Source organism: Indicator indicator, chromosome 11 (assembly GCF_027791375.1).
Source record: "Indicator indicator isolate 239-I01 chromosome 11, UM_Iind_1.1, whole genome shotgun sequence".
NCBI classification, from domain to species: domain Eukaryota; kingdom Metazoa; phylum Chordata; class Aves; order Piciformes; family Indicatoridae; genus Indicator; species Indicator indicator.
This window is the reverse complement of record NC_072020.1, coordinates 7,285,367-7,305,684: the sequence shown is the minus strand read 5'-3', so window position 1 is coordinate 7,305,684 and position 20,318 is coordinate 7,285,367. Positions and strand designations below refer to the sequence as shown.

At 38.8% G+C, this 20,318-nt stretch overlaps 1 protein-coding gene across 2 annotated transcripts in view; it reads right to left on the bottom strand.

Annotated features, from left to right (window-relative positions):
* RBMS3 (RNA binding motif single stranded interacting protein 3) overlaps window positions 1-20,318 on the bottom strand; it is a 688,691-nt gene that overhangs the window by 114,853 nt on the left and 553,520 nt on the right. For both annotated transcript variants that reach the window (XM_054384815.1, XM_054384816.1), the window contains one exon: window positions 9,374-9,453. In XM_054384815.1, the coding sequence (XP_054240790.1) occupies window positions 9,374-9,453 (80 nt within the window). The remainder of the gene's footprint in view (window positions 1-9,373; window positions 9,454-20,318) is intronic.

Sequence of the window (20,318 nt, the reverse complement as noted above, 5' to 3'; positions counted from 1 at the left end):
TCCAATTGTGATACTGTTCATCTTACTTTGTCCAAGATGAGTCACAAAGGGAAAAATTGTCAGACACTATTTTAGGCACTCCACGCTCTAGACAGGGTCTGGGGGGAAACCACACGTAAGAGTTCTCAATGCTCCTCCAGTGGTAGAGAAAGGTTTGCTTTTTGATGGAGGGAAGGAAAGTGGCAGAAAGGCAAGACCAGGAAGGGAGGACAACCCCTGTATACTACTTTCTCATTATACATGCCTTCCCTCTCTCCTACACTCCCCTTCTTGCTACACAGCCCTTGCCTTTCTCCCCAAACACGTAAGGATACACCAACCACCTGCAGGCTGACTTCTGCTCAGAAAGACACTCCAAAGTTCAGATACATATCCTCTCTTCCAAGTCACCTAATTCTTTTCAATCTCTGACAGTAAAAAAGCATTTGGAGAAAACACTTCATACCTGGCTTGGTGAAGTAAACCCACCTGAGAGCCTCGGTGAGGCTGTCTGCCACCCAAGTATGTTCAAAGGCAGCAGCTGCTGTGTTCCCATTGAGCCCTGCAGGCAGCAAAGACCAGGCACTTGGATGCTTACTGACTTAACAGTGGTGGTGCAAAATGTGTGAAAAATCAATGCCTCAGTTTTATTGAAACATCTGAAAAGTCCAGTCCTAGAGGCTTCCACTTCTGGCTTAAATATGGATGCTCAAGGGAGCGTGTAAAAAAAAAAAAAAAAAGTATGTATTTGTACATCATTAAGGATCAATAAACATTTTTGTTCTGGTTTGCTGGAATTCACAGGGAAAAGATTTAGACTGAAATCTGTCATTTAAATGCCTCTGTACACCAAATTTTAAAATGTTTAATGTGAAAGCAAGTGGAAAAGAGTGAGGGAGTGAAGGAAGGAGGAGAAAAAGAAGAATTTTCCTGTGAAAGAGCTCAAAGGGAAATAATTTTCCTCAGTTGAAAAAAGAGATCACATAAACCACTTGCTGGATATTACTGGAAAGAACACACTGTGAGCTCAAGTGGTTAGTCTGTACTCTGATACTCTTGCTCCAGTCAGCTTTCAAAATGAGTTTTAAACTATCTGGCTGAGGTGTGACAACACTATAGTACAGCAGTAGGGCTTGCAAAGTAGATGTACCCCAGCATTTAAAGTGTTCTGAAGAGATTAATAAAGAAGAGAAAGAAACAAGAGGAGCTGTGCCACTGCTGGACAAAGTTGATGCAGAAGCAGAATTCCTTCCTGAACTCTGAATCATGTACAAATGACTTTACAATGTTCCATATTGTTTCATGTTCTCGTTTGCATGTTTTTATTTGACTGTTTGGCTTTGTTTTAAATTGCCAGCCCTTTAGATCTGAACAATCTGAAATTCAAGCTGTGAATCTTTCTGCTATAACACCTGCAAAATTTGTCTGTCTCATCTTGGATTTTACAAGTGCATCCAAGGAACAGCACTCTCCCTGGATCAGAAACTTGTCAACACTTCTGCTGATGTATGAGGCACGACAGAACTCAGTGCACATGCTCTCAGCTATGTTGGTTATGCAACAGTAATATATAGAAGAGATTTTATTATTCAGAAGCAAATATATTTCCCATTGAATAAATAAAGGGAATGGATTTGCTGATTAGAAAAATTACACACTCACTCTTCATAGAAAAAAATGCACTTTGAGTTAAAAGAAAAAAAATGTATGTGTTAAAATTAGTTTAGATAAACTGTGCCACAGTTCATTACCACTAGATATTATGAATGGGAAAGGAATGCAGACTTAGGATAGGAAAGAATCATAGGAAAGGATATCTTAAGATATGAGAGGAGATATTGTGACAGAAAGAAATGAGGAATGATCGTTCCTCATTTATATGCCACATTGTTCTCTTACATTCATCTTAAAAACCAAGAGGAAGTTCTTAATCCAAACTGCAGCAATGCTATTTTGTACATCATGACCTGAATTACTGCAATACCACAAACTGATCTTATGCATTTTTATTACTTCTAGACACAAAGTAATAAAAAAGACTGTGAAGGAATGCCCCATTAATTAAAGCTAGATTGCAAAAAAACATTATCTCTTAATATAGTCATTTTGAATATAAAAATATAGTTCTTTTCCTAAGAACTTACAGACCAATACAAGTTCAAATAAGACAAGACATAAATATGTAGCACATTAGATCTTTGAGATTATCCCCATCATGAACATCATTATGGATTTCTGGAAAAGTAGGCATTAGACAATGTCAGCACTCTTTCTTCACTCACTCAAAATCCCTGATGAGCCCAAACTACATGATACACACCACCTAATATCTGAAATACAAATCAGCTCTACACACGTTCCTCCAAGTGCGTACAGCTATTGGGGTTTAACAGGTAAATATCTAATGCTGTATCTTCCTAGCCAAAAGGAGTCTTTGTTTGAACTAAATGGAAATGAGATCATACCTTCAGCAGATAGAAGATTATTTTATTTTTTGTTTCTAGAAAGCATCCCTTGCCTTTAAAGAATATACAATCTGAAAACTACAAGAAATCAGGGAAAGTTGGAATGGATCTTTGCAGCAGGTTCTGGATACGTGTGGTATGAAACCAGAAGCACCTACATAAAATGTAAGCAGAGCAAAGACAGCTGAAGGTTACATAAAGATAATTCTGGATAGATGAAAAAAGGAGATAAAGACAGAGAAACTGTTCTTGCTCAGTGATATAAAATGACACATTTCACATTTGAAATTCTCAAGAATGCCATGAAGCAACACAAACATTGTCTGACTTTCTAAGGCTGCCTATAAAAGGAAGGACACAGTCCAAATAACACTTGACATCACAATCTATTGGAGGTCTATGGTTGAAAAGTTGGTAAAGGCTGGATTAACTAAAGTGATATTTGGCCAAGTACCAGAAGGAGGGTAAAGCCAGGAGCCTTTGCTGGTGGTGTGTGACAGCCATGGCACTAAAAGGGAGAGCAGCACAAGAAGCACTGATGAGGTTGGCCACACCACAGAAGCCAGCGAGAGCTACAACACAAAGCCACAGAGACCTAACCAAGGAACTGCTCTCCACACAGAAGAGTTTTCATCTTCTACTAACTGAGTACCCATTCTGTAGATTCTTGGTTAGAGAGTTCATCTTTAGAGCTGTCTGTTGCAAAATCTGTGTGATGTTTACTATTATGTGATGCCGAAATAATGATACTCTGTTTCCATAAGGGCATTCTCTTTCAGCACAGGCATGCACCACTGGGCACCTCTTAACATCCAACACGACCCATGCAACGTGTCTGCAGAGCCCATTCTGTGCTGATCAGTTTGTCAGAGATCTGATCTGGGCAGTGTTGCCTGCATGCTACTGAGGATGTGGGAACCACCTGGGATCCAAAGCAAGAGGAGTTACAGTGCCCTCACAGTCATCACAAGGACTCAGGCAGGGCAGTAACAGAAGGACTTAAAGATTTTTATTGTTTGTCAAAGATTGTGGTGGGTTGAAACTACCACAAAGATGAAAACTGGAAACTGACAGAAGTTAAAAGGATGTTTAGAGGATTTGAGATGCAAAAGAAATTTCTGCTAACAATGACCTAAGCAGACGCATTTGCCGAGCACAGAAAGTGAAAGATAAGAGTGAGATACCATAAAAAGTTATTCCAATAGTCAGGAATTGGATAAAGAAACAGAAAATTTGTTAAGCAGTTATTGTTTTACAAAGGTCTTTAAATGGATCATATTTTCTGATACAGTAGGGAAAGATTTATATGCTGTAGTCAGTGGGTGACAATGAAAATATTTACAAACCTAAACTCTTAGAAGGTAGGTAGTATAAAAGATGCTGATAACATTTCCATCGTGTCCGTTAAATGAACTGAGGATATAAATGAGGGAAGTTGGGTTTTCTGAATAAAGATAATTCCTGAGGATAAGAGTATGTAAAAGATGTTAACCCTTTTTAAAACCAGTTTTACCAAGTATTACCAGTACCAAACCTAGAAGGATGCTCTTTATTCTGCTGAAGTTCCCTGTAGCATTCAATGTTTTAAGTTAACTACAAACTCATGGTTAAATGTTTTAAGTTAACTACAAACCAATATCTAGTTTCTATCTTTAGCTGCTGTTTCATCTTGTTTAAGCAGTCAAATACATATATACACAAAGTGAGATAGAAAGATGTAGATATTTAGAGTAATGTATTACTTACCTTGATAAAGTGAGGTAAACTCCCCAAGAATATAGTTTTGGAAGAGTTTTTTCAGTGTTTTATGTATATAAATTAAGAAATCATCAAGTAGAAAAATAAAGCACCAAACTAAGAGGAAAGAGTTAAAAAGTTATCAAACGAAACATTGTAAGTTCATTCAATCAGAAAAACAATTTACAGCATCATTAATGATAAACAAGGTAACAGTTATTAATCCACTAAGAGAAAAAGAAAAACTAAAACGTTGCTGCTATTCATTGCACAGTTAGCCCTCAGCTGGCATACTTGTTTCCTCATGACTATTTTAGCCAAACATGTTGCTCTAAATATATTATTTAAGTTCTAAGTCTCCTTCCCTGAAGCAAAGATGAAGTATTTGAATTTACTCTCCATGGTTGGAGAATGTAAGAGATGACCTAAGAGAAATATTTGAGTGAAGAAGAGAGTCAGAAAATATCCATTCATTGTGGTGAAAATGTAGTGCTTGGGGACCTTTGCAAGAGAAAAATGCATGGCCAATAATGACTCAAGCAAGAAATGTGGCATTTGCAAATACATCTGTATTGTTGCAAGTAATTTCTTTCTGTTTAAGAGTTTTTGCTGTAGTAAAAGTCAGTCCCCAAATGCCACAGTTTCTTGTTGCTTGTGGGGTTCTTAACCTGCACAAGAATAGTACTACCCACTTCTTTCTGTCAGATATTTACAACCTAGCACTACAATTAGCCATAAAAGCCACACAGACCTGCTATAAAGGAGGAAGAATCTTGACCATGTATTTTACCACTCATGTGCCCCACATTTTTTAAATTTTCCCTGAGATAGGAATTGGCTCGAGGTTCTCTGTTAACTAGAGTTTAGTTTACAAAGCAAACAAAATTTAGGAAGCACTATAACAAGTAGAAAATGCTGTGAGGGAGCATACCAGCAGAGAATAATTACTGCAATTGTAGCATGTTCCTGTGAAATTCCAGAGAGAAAAGTAAGAACTCATTAAGGCTTTGCACTTATCAAAAAAGATAAAATGAAGTTTTTAAAAGACATCCAAAGATACTGGCAGATGAACAAAAACTCTATGCAAAGGTTGTACCCTAAGCTTGCCCATCCAAATAGAAATCACTTTGTTACTGACAGAGAAGCTAGGAATTTTTACTTGAATGCAGTGATTGCAAAATGTGATAGATTACCAGGATTTCATACAGTCTCCTATTCATCAACAAAAAGAGATGTAGCACTGAAAGACTGTGAGTGAGCTACCTTCATTACTAGTGCCCTTCACATCTTGATGGAGATGTACATTAGTATAATTTAATGCATTCATTTGTGACTTTTCCTTCAGACTGACAATATAGAGCCTATAAATTAGTTTCACATGGGGCTGCACTATCTCAGAAAATACACCCAGCATGCCCTGGTATATTTATCTCAGGGAAAAAAAGTGCTAATAAAGGGAACACAGTAACAAACACACACACACAACAGCCCATTAAAAATAATCACTCAAAGCCACTCAGAATATTTATGAAGTTCACATGGAGCACTGAGAGTTTGCAGATTTCTGGAGTCAACTGTACTTTCTCAGTAGGGAAGAAATGTAAAGATACTAACTATTTTTTTTCTTTTATGGGACAACCAATTATTTCATACTGTATATCTAAGACTGAATGTCATGAAATGTACATTAATTGAGCAAGCAGAACAGTGCAGCAATTCCCTTTGGAGTGGAGCAAAGGCAAGGAGTTGGACAGAGAAACACCCCTGCCTTTGTTCCAGAGGGGTCTGGAGCTGCAAGTGGTCAGCTCTACAATTTATAAGAGACAACTGACAGCAATTGAAATTAGAAAGACTAACAAGGAATGATATATTTTTGCCTTGAGAACATACAGAATATAGAACCTTCAGTTGCCTGTATGCCCTCATTTCCTTGCAGATGCAACACTGCTTTATGTTTTCCTGCTGTATTGTTGGCCTGGATCAGACAGATTCCAGGCTGGGCTTAAACATACAGGTACACTTCCCTGCAATTTCTATCTTATTTCAAATAAACAAACAAAAATAAATTCTGACCAATAAAATTTATATCTCATTTTCCAAAGAAAAATTAGTTGGGAAAAAGCTCTGTATTCAAAATGAATATTTGAGATAACTATTTGGGAGGATATAACTAAGTCATGGCCCAGGGTTTATTCATTGTGAAAGCCAGAGTCAGATGGCCCAGTCTTTCTGATGAGCTGCTCAGCACCATGTGAGAGCTGCCTATTCCATTCCTTCTTTCATCATGACTTGGTTAACCCTGCACAACTGCCCCCTGAGAACATGAAGATTATATCCTATAGACATGGGATTCCTACACACTGGGTCACTAGGATTACATTCCAGGAAACAAAACTGGAAAAGACATCATGGATAAAAGCTGCTGAAACAGTTTGTCTGGTCCCTAATCCCACAGCCTCATGATCAAGGGAGGTACCAAATGGCATGCAGCCAGCCTGGTTTCTTTCTTGATGAGCCTCATCCAACCTTCCTTTAGTTGGAAAGCCTGAATCAGAACATCAGAGCTTGGGTGAGAGGAGAGGAGGACAAAAATGTAAAACCCTCCCAGTTCACTCTTACAACTGAAAGAAACCCAGATGAAAATCCTGAATCGATTTAATTTAACCCTAAAAGGATTGATTAATTTTCTCTTGTAGTAAGATCATGTCATTAAGTAGTAGAGATTAATAACAGATAGTGTTGCATACCTCCACTAACATTCTCTGGTTCCTCATTTATAAACTGAAATCCATACAGAGGTCACAGCAATAAGTAGAGATTATTTTCTTTCTGTGCCACTTACTGAGATGCTAGGAGGACCAATTTCAGACTACAACTGATTTTGTGTGTAACAGTAGGAGACTTGATTTTTCCTCCTTCTCCATGCAGGGAGATAAGGAACTACCAGAAAGAGGATAAAGCAAGATGCTTCTGTCTTCGCTGACAGGCTTAAATACAGGTTCATAGTACAGATTTGTAAACTGAGTAGGAATCTATGTGAAGAAGAAACTAGGACTGAGTGGGTTTTGCACTGGATCAAATGTAAATGAATAAAAAGTAGCCATTATCACTTGAATTGACTCAACTACTCAAGTGATTATGTTTGTCCTCTAGCTTCTTAAGAAGAAGAGGTATGAACATGAAAAATCTTTTAAATGTAGGTTTAGAGAGTCCCTTGCACTAATAACGAGGCACAAATATTCTCTTTTATGTGGATCAAATGCTCTGCAATTATTTCTAATTATCAGTGCTTGGAGCTGCAAAAATGGAGGATAAAATGGGATGGCATAGATATTCTGTGATGTAGTGCATAGCTGGGTGAGCTCACCAGCACTGCCTCACATTTCATTATGCTTTACCTGCATCTGAATAGTAGTCAGGTAAATGAAAACTCAAGTCACTTCGCAGCTCATCCTTGGAACTAAATGTCATCTGATTATGACAATCACAAGAGAAACATAGTAGAGAATTTTCCCACATGGGCACCACCTTCAGGAAAGATTCAGGTCCTTTAACTGAGAAAGTAGCAAAAATCATAGCCATTAAAATCCACTTTCATTATATCTCTTGGAACAAAAGTAAGCAATCATGGTCTCTTATCAAGACTCCTATTTTGATGTCCCATATTGTTCATGTTGATGACCTAGTATATTCCTGACTAATTTAAAAATTAAGAAAAAAAATATTTCATCTTCTATTTTTCATTCTTTATGATGTAGCCTCTTTTTTTGTCTCAAGCATGCACTGTAATAATATTCTGCTTTATTTCTGTCTCAAACGACGTGTCCTCTCTCAGACAACTGGGAATGTGACCATGGAGCATACAATGATGAAGCTGTGCTTATGGATTCCTTGCTATTCACACTCCTTCCATTGGGTGTTGCTATTCTATTAAACAGGTTACTGCTGGGACTCGATGGAGGCATAGCAAAGGCTAAAGGTGTATGTCCAGGTTGCTTTGCCCATTGCTCTCTGCAGCCTGAGTCCTTCACAAAGTTGGTGGTGTGCCCCTCATTAGTTGGTGTTAGGAAAAATTGTCAGTGACTGCTTTTGGAAAAGAAATCCATAAAATGGATTCTTGAAGCTTGTACTAAAGTTTGATAGTTTTTCATGAAGGTGATCTGACCCAAATGTGTATGTACACTGCAGCATACTGTACACAGTAGGGATGCAGGTGGCTCTCTCTTAATTGGTGTATTTAGTGCATCTTCTGCATACAGAATCAGGCAAGGAATAAGGAGAAATTAAATGAAAATGAAACCTAAAAACTGAAATAGCGTAATAGTAGCTAAAAAAAAAGGGGGGCGGGGGGGTGAGGAGGGGGGAAGAAGCCACAAAACAATAAACAAACCAAAAACAACCTTAGGCTGCAGTTTTTGCAAGGATTTCCTGCTCCTTGAATGCAGCTTTTTAGACAATCTGAGTGAGAAATCATTGCAGCACTACGCACTAAGAATCAAGCAACTGATCAGTAAAGTTTGCAGAGCTGATGGCCATGGAGTTGGCAGATGAAGATTTCAATAGCAAGGCACTGACTGGAACTTGGCACAGACACACTTTATTTATGGGTATTTATTTATGGGTATTGTCAGAAAGTGGCAGGATTTCATTAAGCTATGTCAAAGAGAAATGGTATACAGTCACTTCATATTTGAAATACCCTCAGTTAGCATTAATACCCTCAGTAGTATTAATACTACTAATAGTAACTAGCAATACTTAGCTAGTAACCATAAAGACTACAAAGTTACTACAACCTGAAATCCTCACTGTTTTACAACCTGTAACACAGCTGCTGTTCTAGTTATATTCTGAGTTTGTTAAAAAAAGCATCAGCATTTATTTATGTGGCCTTTGCTGTAACTGGAAAAAACAAATCACAACTGATACATGCATTTAAAGTAAAAAGTGTAGTAAACCAACATGATTTTTATATGCACTTAAATTGACTTCTGGCATGCATAAATGCTTGAATAATACAAACTTGAGTAAGAAAGAAGTTGCTACGGGTCATAAAGGATAGGTTTCAGCCAAGAAAGTCTTATGACCTCTTATCAGAGCCAGTCATACAAGGCAGTCTCAACATAAGTTCCAGGATTTCTTTATTCCAAACTTGGGAGTGAATTTTAAATTCCATAATGATGGCTACTTACCTGGCAGACCGGGTGGGGTTTTCAGGTATTTGCCATTGAAATGTTGAATTACTACTTCACATTTTTCTGTAGACTCCATTCTGGAAAAGAGAAGCAAGTGAGATGGGGATAGAGGCACAACATGTTACTAGACTGGTGTGAAAGTGCTCAGTCAGCAAACTCAAAAAGCAACAGGAAAAAAAAAAAAAGGACAAACACAGACACTGAGAGAAATCCTCAAAGCTGTTCTTGCTGCTTTCTGCAGTGAAACTAGTTTGAGCTCAGTAAGGTACAGTATGGCTTATGTGGAGGACCTGCCACCCTCAAAGCCTGCAATTGCAGCCCCAGCTGTGTGTGAGCTGCAGCACTGTCAATGAACAGTCCCCTTTTGGCTCCAGAGGATCACCCTGAACAAGGACATCCTTTATGCTCTGACATGCTGCTTGGAAAGGCAAAGCACATGTTTCTAGATTCCTGGTGCACCCAGAATAACTTCATACGGCATGAAAGAAACGAACAAGAGTTGGAGAAAAAAAACAGAGGAATAAGTAACAATTATTAAGGATTAAAACTTAAAAAAAAAAAAAAATAACCTGCAAAGACAGACTGTGTGGTAAAACCCAAGACAATGCATATGTGTCTATTATAACATGAAGCCAAATTTTGGGTGAAGACAGTAATACTAGTAGGTGATAGTTGTTCATCTCAAATGACCTCAAGATAACTTTCAACACTGGGACAATAATGCTTTAACACTGAACTGTAAATATATCACTAAAGGAACTGTTAAGAATACAAAGCTACCAGTCAAATCTCAAACCATGTTTATAACATATCTTGGAATTCACCATTCTTCCAGGTCTTGTAAATTGACTGCACACAAGTCCAGAGAAAAAGTTGATTTTGCTACAGAGCGAGTACAGACATTTTGAAGAGGTGAAATGGGAGAAAAGAAAAGCTGATAAGCAAGCAAAAAGAAAAAAATCATACTGCTTTGTTTTTCTTAGAAAAATTGTGTTTAAAAACCATGTTCAATGTTTCTTCAATATGTCAGTGCTTACTTTCATAGAATTATAGAATAGCTTTGATGGGAAAAGATCTTCAAGATCATGGAGCCCAACCATGCTCTAACTCTACCAATCCTGGTGCTAAATCATGTCCTTCAGCATCACATCTGTGTTTTTTAAACACCTCCATAGATGGTGATATAACCACCTCCCTGGGGAGCCTATTCTAGTGTCTGAGAACCCTTTCAGTAAAGAAGTTTCTTCTAATACCTAACCTAAACCTTCACTAGTGCAATTTGAGACCATTTCCTCTCATCCTATCACTTGTTACTAGGGAGAAGAGACCAAACGACACCTCACTACAACCTCCTGACAGGTAGTTGTAAAGGGTGAAAAAGTCTCCCCTCAGTCTCCTCTTTTCCAAACTAAACAGCCCCAGTTCTCTCAGCCACTCCTCATGAGACTTCTTCTGCAGGTACTCTTCACAAAGTAACTCCACTAACAAAAATATTGCTTACTTCTTAGCAGTGTAGAGCTTTTTAAAAATGAATTTATCTACCAAATGTCATATGCTTTTGGGAAAGAATGGCTTATATAGAGCAGCAGTTTGCCTCCCAGGGTACAACTCTGCCAGAGTCCGAAAGACCAACCCACCACTGAAAGAAAAAAAAAAAACTAAAAAATCCTGATTCTCTGAGCAAGTCAAAGTCTTTTGTCAGTTGGTTTCAGGTGGACTCATTAAAAATTGTCCCTTCCAAGTTGTACCACTGCACATCATGTAGGCTGGGCCATTTCTAGAAGCACAAAGATAACAACATACATTGTTCACATTGGTTTAATTCAGATTTAACTAAACAAAAAGGCTCTGCACTGAGCCTTTGGAGACTCTTGTCTCTGAGAGAATAAATGCAATAAAAGTCTGGGTTTTGTAGCTGCAGGCATTCGGTGTCAAACCATGTTATGTTGCATCACACGGCAAACACAATTTCATTTTAATACATGGGGTACATTTTAACAAGCCAAAGCAGTCCCTGCAAAGAATGCAATATATAAGCTGCCAAGTGAAAGAGACTCAGTGCACTTCATGCATTTTATGTGGGAAGAGAATGAAAGTGAAATCCACAGTGTTCTAGGATAAAAAGGACATCATTCAAATAGCAGTCTGAAAGAGAACGTGCACATTTGCTTCTCGAGTTTCACAATTAATGGCTCTCACATGCTAGCTATCTGTAATCTGGCACACACTTCACTTGAAACTGACACTGGCATTATCAACTCAGTTTGAAAAGGCAGCACAATAGACAAACATATGTTTCCTTCAGATGTGTTGCTGAGTAACAACTGCCTACTTCTCGTCTCCCCTATTGGAGTGCTCATGTGCACTCTGCAATGTGTGCCTGTGGGGCAGTCCTTCCTCCCAGCCATGCCGAGGCTAGGCCAAGCAGCCACTAACTAATCAGGATGGCATCTATCCCAGGGCCACCTAAGTATGAATTATGATTTTCGCTTGTCCACAATGCATGTTTTGTTTTTTTTTTTTTAAGAAATAACCCTTTCAAATTCTGTTCTTCAGGATGATTAGCTCACTGACTGACTGGGAAGAATGAGGGGTATAGAGCAACCAGATACATTATTAAAATTGTCTGATACTTTCCATTTCAAGAACCCAGTTCTAGATTAGTGGAAACTCTGATCATCACTGATTATCACTCTGCAACATCAACCACTTAGGTGTCATTGTCCATGGCAGGTGCCTGCCCATGAGCTGAACCTATCTGCACACTCGATTCAGACATTCCTCTTTCTCTTCTTACTTGTTTTAGCCATAAAGATTATCCATACCTGGGAAGAGACCAAATAAAAATACACTTTTATTAGGTCCACACTAACAAATTCTACCTTTTTTTTTTTTTTCCCCCAAAAGCTGTGGCACTCCTCTGTTCTAGAATGTATGTGGAAACTTGAGTGAGATGGACAAACTATACTTCAATTAGTTTTATTTTTTTAGGGTCGGGGGTTTTTCACAATTGATAGAACAAAAATGTGGCAAATTATAATTTAGAGAAAAGATAAAGATCTTAGATGCTTCAAAACCTTCCACTGAAAGACAGAGATATTCAACAGTCCCACTAGAAAGGGGAAGATGAGCTTTACATGGTCATGCAAATCTGTGATCATTCACAAAGTACCATATTAAAATTCTCCTCACCAGGATATTTTTATTGCTGATTCTAAGAGGATCTTAGATAACATTTCATGTTTAAATAGAATTTGGAGACAACTGTAAGATATCTGACTATTATTTTGAATAAGCAAACAGACTGCAGAAAGAAAAAAAAAAATCTGAGCTAGAGGCCAGATTCTTATTGTATTTTTAATGGTAGAAATTATGATCTAAACCAAAGAAACTAACTAAACAGTGAGAATTTCTTTTGACCTGTGTCTATATATCTGTAGGTTCTGAAAATTAAGTTGCAAAGTTCCTAAGTGTGAGTAACTAGCCCCTCTATACTCTATCCATTTGGAAAGGAAGGGAATTTTCAAAAATCTGAAAAGGAAGACTATTTATGATTTTGTTTTCTAGTCACAGTTTGAAAATTTAAGATGTTTCAGTATGATTAGTAAAAAAAAAAAAAGAAAAAACAAACAAAACCAAAAGAATTGGAGGTGCTTAAGTAAGTAAAATAATTTTATGTTCATGCATTGGTGTTAAACACTTATTTTAGATAATTTAAAAAATGTGTGTTACTCTTTCTACAGAGCATAGTGGCCCTGAAGCTGTCTTTATGTATTGTTGTTAAGTAATAGGGAACTTCTACCATGAAAAAAAGGAAAAGTAATAATTTTAAACTAAATCTCTTAAACATGCTTAGTACACAAAGGTTTATACAGTGTCAAGAAACAATAAATTTATTTACCAGGAATAATTATTACATAAGAAATATTCAGTACCATGTAATTACCAGTGGGTAAGATGTAGGTGTGGATTACCTATACCCTATAGTCACTTTGCTTAATAATAATAATGTAAATGAAAATCAGGCCTGTATGTATTTATTTTTTTTCCCATATTCATAGTAAATGTTTAAAAATTAAGTTGTTACTACTACATTTATGCTACAGTCAGTGTACAAATGGAGTTGTTTTCTGGTATTTTTAAGTGCAGGAATGATAAAACTTTCAGGGCAATGTTTATTTATTGAAGGCAGTTTACAAAGAGTTCTAGTGTGAGGTGTCCCTGCCCATGGCAGGGGGGTTGGAACTAGAAGATCCTTGTGGTCCCTTCCAACCCTGACTGATTCTATGATTCTAAGGTGGAAGTATGTTGGTAGTAGCAATCTTATGCTGTGGAAGTGTCTAAAGAACTGAAGCCATAGTGAGAATACACACCAGAGAACTCAAGGACTTAGCATATCAAAAAGATGACTAGAGGGGCAGTCGGATAGCACTGTGTAAGTCCTAAGTAGTAAGCACTTCTTTAATATTACCCAGAAATCTGTAACAAGAACTGGATGAATTTTGAAGAGAAATTAGGCAGAAACATTTAACTGCAAGAAAGATGATCTACTGGAACATGTTAGATAGAAAAGACATGGGCTTTTTTTTTTTTTCCCCTGGTTAGTGACTTCAAATGACAAGTATTATCTCAATATTAGGTAACTGGGAGTACTTCAATTGCAAGAGATATAGAACTGGTTAGGGAAAATGATCTTCAAGTCTTAAATACTCTTCATATGCAAGATATGTTTTATTAGTATAAGGCTTCTTAGCATCTCCTTATATTCTATTTTTCATCCTTCTATGGCAACATGTTCACTAATTTATTTCATTTATTTTGCTAATTAAAAATCCAGGCATTTTAAGATCCTGATGTGACTGCAGCTTATGATATTCTTCTCTTCTGTAACTGACTTAGATGTCTTATCTCCTCAACTTTTCAGCTGGTAAGAGATTGCTTCAAGGTGTTTGTGCTTTTTGGTTTGTATCCATTTTATTTTGGAAAAAAACCCATTCCCTCTGTCACTTACAGCTTAGGAAGAGATATTAATTTTGACAAGTTCTGCTCATCACTCATGAATTGTATCTTTTCTCAGAAAGTCTTGCCTGTAAATTCTTCATGTTCAGTACTGCTTGCATGAATAACAGGAAGTTGTTTGCTATCTCTGTTGAATATATAAATCCACAGAAATCACTCCAGTGAGGACAGGATAGGTGCCTCATCTCTGGGGATATGATCCATACTGTACTTTGCAGCATGGCCCATTATATGCCAAGGTGACTTTTGAGCTGTCTGAGTATCTCTGCACAGTGTTACACTGCCCTCCATAGAGGAACCTCTGTTTCAGAAGAAATCCAGTGTAACTAAATGACTCTGATGCTATCCTGAAAAACCCTGAAATCCTGTATATTCTTTTCCTTTGAGGAAAAGAACACACAAATTAAAGGCTCAGCTCTCTCACTTAGCTACAACGGAAACTGGAGCATATCCATTTTAACTGGAATCCATGCAAAATTTCTACAAATAGAATAATGATTTGGTGAGGACTTGAAATCATGTTTCCCTTTTTCTGTTGCTCCCTTTCAGTTGCTTAGTTGAATACTAAACTTAAGACATGTAAAACACAAAGAGGAGATGGGTTTAATAAAAAACATGCAGGCAAAGAAAAGCATCCCACTGGAAGTTCTTCCAAAAGAACTAGGTAGGGAAAAGTCATGGATGAAGCCCAAACTTCCAACAAGAAGTGGTAAATGCCTCCCTGCAGACCCTCCAGATTTGTCACAAAGGGATGGAGGCATCTCCTTGATATTTCCTTTTGTTCTAGAGACAGCTAATTGAGAATCTCTTGGCTTTGGTCATTTGCTGGGAACAGCATCACAACATTCTTTTATGGCAGTTTGTGTTAGACAGATTTTCTCATGTCACTGGAAAAGAATAGCATGAACACCGAGTTATTTCTGCCTAGATCCAGGCTGATTTATGCTACTGTCTTCACAGTCTCAGGCTGAGTATTACAGTGGTGTCCATCAGCAGTGCAATACCTGACTGTCTGACTGTCAGTATTTCCACCATAAATTTCTGTTTTCAGAGGTTTATGACTGTGTTGTAAAATGTCTCTTGCAAGGGTGAATCTTGCAAGGTCATTTTAAGTTACAGGACAGCAAACAAAATAAAAGTCAGTGGCTTCTAACTCTCCATTTACACATTGTCATGTAAAAGTACCTACAAAACACTTGCTCCACTGTTCCACTGAGTGAGGTACACATATCTGTGATATGATTAGTATGGCTATCTCTATAGGGAGGATACTTATATATTACTTGAATAGCATTTTACTGTGGGGTTATAAAAAACAATTCCTATTTCATTGATTCAGAGGTACCAGCCCCTCCCTAATGCCTCCTTGCCTGCTTTGCCACTTCCCAAGGAGTTCTCCAATTAAACTCACACTACATTGGGCTTGATTGTGAAAATTCCTCAGGCAAATTATATGATGGCTCCTGACTTTCTTTGTCCCTTTCTCTTCACCTTTAGGGCTTTCAGTGGATATTTATCCCCACAGGCACTGGGATATTTTACAGATATCACACAAAGTCTTTGGGGCATGTTTGGGATTTCCATTTTCATCTGAGATATCTGATTAGAGAAGAATTTCCTGGGTAAGACATAGGATATGGCAGATCATTCTTCCAGTTGAAAGTAGGAATGATCCTAAAACTGCACTCTTGTCCCAGATGATGGATTTGTTCAAGCAAAAGTGCCTTCAATTAAACCCTTGAATAAGGAAGAATAATGCATTTCTCCTCCTCACAGATGCATCCTTAAACCCTCTGATTTTTTTTTCCCTAGTGCTGCTAACAATTCTCCACCCCCCAAAGTAGCACCACCACTGATCCTCAGAAATCTCCCTCTAAATATTCCCTCTTTCATTTGGCAAAATATCACTACTGCTTTGGATCCAGTATGATTGTGTTATTTATCTTCTCCCACCTTAACATACAGAACACACCCTTTGTGTACCTGTAGAAAGCCAGGTCTTTCAGCACATACAGTTACCTCTTTGGAAGGGACAACGCATCTTCAGGATGAAGTTAAATATTTCCCTCAATGCTCTGAATACTTTCTCCTACCCAGGACTTTCAGCCTCACTCGAGGGCCTTGCCACTTCCTACTTCTGATCTGCTTTTTACTCACATCACCACCACCACCACTAATGCCCTGTTTGCAAAAGTCATACCACAGGAGATCAGCTTTAAAACTGCACCTTCAGATCCAGTTTCTGTGACTTTTTTCCTTTGCTTTTTTGAGGACGAAGGACTATGCTTTTGTTACACTTACACTTCTAAAAATGAAGGATCAGATGCTGAAGTCATTAGATGACTCCCAGCAACAGTGATTTCAGAGAAACACCTACAATTTTCAGCCTTGTGATGGAAGTCGCCCTCCTGAGCAAGGGCAACATTGCGTCATTCTCTTTTTCAACGTGCAATCCTAAAACAGCCTCAACCCAAAGATTCTCACCCACACCACCTCCTTTTAAAAATTCCGTACTTCTAGTAACTACTTCTTGCCCCTCCTCCTCCTCTTAATTTCTCTCTCTGCTATATGGTAGGCTTGTTCAGCCCCAGCTTCTGCTTGCCAGTGCCAGCAGAAACCCCACACTGCCAAACAGCAGCTACATGAGCCCTGCAGAATGCCAGATCCCGTGGAGAGCTCCGAGCCAGGTAGCATGGTTTTGAAGTACAAAGCATGGGCCAGGGGCAAGGCAAAGGTGAGTGTCCAGTTTATGCCAATTCCCTTTTAACTGGATGGTCTTGTGTGGACACACAGCTGGAGTCTAAGGTTTCCCTTCTCCAGCCCCTTGCTCATTCTCCTTAATTCTCCTCCCAAAAACCTCCCACAGGGCACAACTAGACACAGTGGTGTTCGAGCCACAGTGAAATGCCCTGAAAGTTTTGGTAAAATCTTCTCAGTTGCTTTTGAAGGATGCAAAAGAAAGGAAATACTTTCACAGTTTAAAAGAGAGCTAGCTTTGTAGGTGCATCCTTGAAAGGCAGCAGAATTCTAATGTGGGTAGACATGAGATAGACAGTTTTGATATAAGAATATTTGAAGTTACCCAGGTTATAAATTATTAAGTATCTACCCACACTACTATAAAAATGCTAGCCATACTCAGGAGAACAATCTGACAAAGGTTCTCTGTCATAAGTCTTTACTTCCAATTTATTTTTGAATACACTAATTTTGAGACTGACTATCCACAGAACCAAAACCTGATTTTTAAGTGCTAATAGTGCTAAATTAATAATTTTGAAACATCAGATATCAAAATTGCTGGGTGCTGCATCATTTTAGTGTATGCAAAGTTAACTTACTCTCCTGTGCTTCTGTGGCTTTTCCTAAGAGCTATGCTAGGCAGCAGGGCACATTCCACAAGCAGGCAAGATACACTGTAATAAAAGGCCCCAAGTCAAAAGGTGTAATAGCCAGGATGACCACATGGGTTGCTGATCTGAACTTCTGAAATATTATCTGGACTGAAATACAGCTGCCATCCCCTATCTGTGCTGTATTTATGTCTAGGCAGCATGTGCACTGCAATGAAACCTTCATGACTACAAGTAAAGCTAAGCAAATTGATCTATTTGGCTTCCATGCAGGAAAGAAAGGGTACCAAATATCACATTATTACAAAAAGAAGGCCAAGTGGTCTTGTAATTAGATATTGTACTGGTAATTCTCCAAGGACAGAAGTCAGCATTCGACTACAGTTCTAAATTCCTGGACCTAAACTTCAGATTCAAACCCAGGAATCTGAATCTGGCCTTATTCAAGTCAATGGGACCTGCTGTATACTCTGATGGAGCAAAGGGTTTATCCCTCTGATGTTTGCATGGTGAATTACACACCCTTCATGTTGGATTACTAAAGGTTTCTTGAAACATGTTACATAATTACATACATTTCCACAAACAAGCTGATGTTTTAAGTGCAAGATTATCTGTCAGATAGACTGATCAGTATTTAGTGAGCTAGAGAATTCATATTATTATTTACAAGAACAGTGTGTCATCTTTCAGTATAAACGTTTTGCCTTCTTCCATCTCAATTCAGACAACATTATCTTAACATCCTTTATGGATGATGATCTTTCACATCAAGGACAAAGGTAACACTGCAATGTCACTTACCTTGAAAGCTGCCTTTTTATCATGCAGGACCCCATTTCACCCAGTGGTGTTATGACACTAAGACAAGTGCCACGATATACCAAAATATGGTGTATTTAAAAAGAAATTCACAAGCTAAGTCATTCTGCCTCCTCTACAAAGCACTAAGTCAGAAATATTCTGTAGAAAATAATTTTGGACTTTTTAAAAGACTGATTTATAGCACAACTGCAAATTTATCTTCTTACCTGCTTTTCCAATACCTTTCTATACATTGCTCTCTGTTCCTTGTTTTATTCCATAAGAAAACTATTTGATTTAAGAATGCTTCAAGCTGAAAAGAATCTGTGTAAATATTCCTGAGAGTAAACATGGGAACTTGTCTAGCTGCATTGTCAATGGAGTACATAGTAATCATAAGTTGCCCATTCTGTGTAAAATATCTGACTACTCCAACAGGGCTTGTTATATTCAAATATTTCCTCCTAATCATAGAATCAAGGAACTGTTTGGGTTGGAAAACACCTCTGAGATCATTGAGTCAAACCAGCCAGACCTCTGATCCAGGCTGGAAAGGACTTTGGAGATCACCAAGTCCAGCCATTTCACCCACTCCACCAAGTCTGTCACTACATCATGTCCCCAAGCACCAAATCTATATGGCTTTTAAACACACCCACCTCCCTGGGCAGCATGTTCCAGTGCCTGACAATCCTTTCCATGAAAAATTTTTTACTAATGTCCAGTCTAAACCTCCCCTGGTGCAGCCTGAGGTCATTCCCTCTCATTCTCAGTAGTTAGAATCATAGAATCATAGAATTGTTAGGGTTGGAAGGGACCTCAAGGATCATTTAGTTCCAACCCCCCTGCCATGGGCAGGGACACCTCACACTACATCAGGTTGCTCAGAGCCACATCCAGCCTGGCTGCAAAAACCTTCAGAGATGAGGCTTCCACCACCTCCCTGGGCAACCTGTTCTAGTGTCTCACAGCCCTCATGGTGTAAAACTTCTTCCTAACTTCCTTCCAATCTGAATCTACCCATTTCTAGTTTTGTTCCATTCGTCCTAGTCCTATCACTACCTGACACCCTAAAAAGTCCCTCCCCAGCTTTCTTGTAGGCCCCTTATGATACTGGATGGGCACAGTAAGGTCTCCTCGGAGCCTTCTCTTCTCCAGACTGAACAGCCCCAACTCTTTCAGTCTGTCCTCATAGGAGAGGTGCTCCAGCGCTCTGCTCATCCTGGTGGCCCTTCTCTGGACACATTCCAGCACCGCCAGATTCTTCTTGTAACACGGGCTCCAGAACTGGATGCAGTGCTCCAGGTGGGGTCTCACCAGAGCAGAGTGGAGGGGGAGAATAACCTCCCTCGACCTGCTGGCTATGCTTCTCTTGATGCAGCCAGGATGTGATTGGCTTTCCGGGCTGCAAGCGCACACTGGTGATTCATGTTGAGCTTCTCAGCCACCAGCACCCCCAAGTCCCTTTCTTCAGGGTGTTCTCAAGCCAGTCACTGCCCAGTGACTTGTGAGAAGAGACACGTGCCTACCTCTCTACAACCTCCTTTCAGGTAGTTGTAGAGAGCAGTAAGGTCTCCCCTCAGCCTCCTTTTTTGCAGACTAAACAGCCCCAGTCCCCTCAGCTGCTCCTCACAGGACTTGTTCCCCAGGCCTTTCATCACCAGCTTACTAGCCCTTCTCTACCCACTCCAGTGCCTTGAGGTCTTTCATGTACTTCAGTGTCCAAAACTGAACACAGTACTCAAGCTGCAGCCTCATCAACAGTG